Below are 1,413 nucleotides of genomic sequence, written 5' to 3'. Positions count from 1 at the left end.
AAAGAGCAAGAGAAGGATGTGCGTCACACCCTAAGAGGAAAGAACAAGAGGGGGGGACACATGCTACCTAGAGAGTTAAAGGCAAAGCACAAAGAAATGCCTCGGAGGCCAGTACCAACTAGCCTTTGATGCAGAAAAGAAAACAGAAACAAACAAAGCGCAAGCAGAATTGAAAGCAAATGACATTTAGGTGAATTCCAAAGTTATAAATATAAGCAAGGTCGATTGTCAGAATTACAAGTAAATTCAAATGATTGTCAATATAGATTTACAAGAAAATAAAGAGGTCAAGATCAGTGCAGCTCATTTCCCAAGGTCTAGGGGAACGACCTTCCCGTCAACAATATGGTTGAGAGGGTTGCAATTGGAGGTGTCAATTCTCGGGTTTTCACAGGCGGCTTGAGCTAAGGCCTCCTTGAATCCCTCTGCAAAGATGTCAGCCATGTTGTCGATGAGCTTTCCTTTAGCCCGCTCCAGATTTTCGATGGTGGAGTCTCGGGCTTCCCTCTCTGCGATGAGCTCCCTCTTGGCCCTCTCCAGCTCTTCGATCACGGAGTCCCTAGAGGCTAGCTGCTTTTCGAGAACCTCTTTCTCCACTTGAAACCTGTTCAGTTCCGCCTGAAACTGATTATGCTCAGATTGAAGAAGGTTGAGCGCTTCCATCTGTGCAGCCAGCTCTCCTTCGGTCTTCTCCAACGATTGCTTCCAGTCAGCACACTGGTCAGCAAGTTGTTTCTGCTGAGCCTCGGAAGTTCTCATCGCCGCTTCAAGAGCAACGATTTTGGATTTGAGGGATGCCACCTGAGTAAGGAGCTCAGTGCCAGCTTGCCCTGCGTCATGTAGACGTTTGCAGGCTTCTGCGTTGATCTCTCTGGCGCTCCTCAAAGAGGCTTTGTAAACCTCCTCTTCGCACGCCCAGCCGCGACACAAGCTCTCCTTTTCTTCCTTAAAAGTAGCCACTTCCTGTCGGAGAGCTTTGAGCGTGCTTGCCTCGCCAACCTTGGACTTCGCTTGGGCGCGCCACTCAAGGGCAACGGCCAAGAAGGCACCCAGATAGTAAGGCATGCCCTCTGACCGTGGCACCACGAAAGATTCACCTGGTGACAGTGATGGAGGAGGGCCCAAGCTCACCACACGATGAAAGCCAAGCCTCCAAGACTAGACGGTCTAGCCTATGATGAGGAGCGTCTAGACTCAAAAAGGAGCGTCTAGCCCATGAATAGGAGCGTCTAGGCCATGATGAGGATTCCTTCTAGACCGTCTAGCTTCACATACACATGGGTCAAAGCTACGGTTTTGGGAAGAGAAGACCTTTGTAATTGTTACATAAAGGCCCATTAGGGGTGCTTAGTAATTAGAGTAGTGTAGAAAGCATATTTGTGTGAACATTCTAGAAAGACCATGGAGGGGGTG

General features: G+C 49.0%; 1 protein-coding gene across 1 annotated transcript; it reads right to left on the bottom strand.

The window, feature by feature from the left end:
* Positions 1-303: 303 nt before the first annotated feature.
* On the bottom strand, positions 304-1,065 carry LOC137825121 (uncharacterized). Its single transcript, XM_068630795.1, has one exon. It carries the CDS (start codon positions 1,063-1,065, stop codon positions 304-306), a length of 762 nt encoding a protein of 253 aa, XP_068486896.1.
* Between the last annotated feature and the right edge of the window lie 348 nt (positions 1,066-1,413).

The sequence above is a fragment of the Phaseolus vulgaris genome, chromosome 8, assembly GCF_000499845.2.
Source record: "Phaseolus vulgaris cultivar G19833 chromosome 8, P. vulgaris v2.0, whole genome shotgun sequence".
In the NCBI taxonomy this organism is placed as follows: domain Eukaryota; kingdom Viridiplantae; phylum Streptophyta; class Magnoliopsida; order Fabales; family Fabaceae; genus Phaseolus; species Phaseolus vulgaris.
The sequence above is the reverse complement of the archived record's forward strand: the minus strand, read 5'-3'. Positions and strand labels throughout refer to the sequence as shown.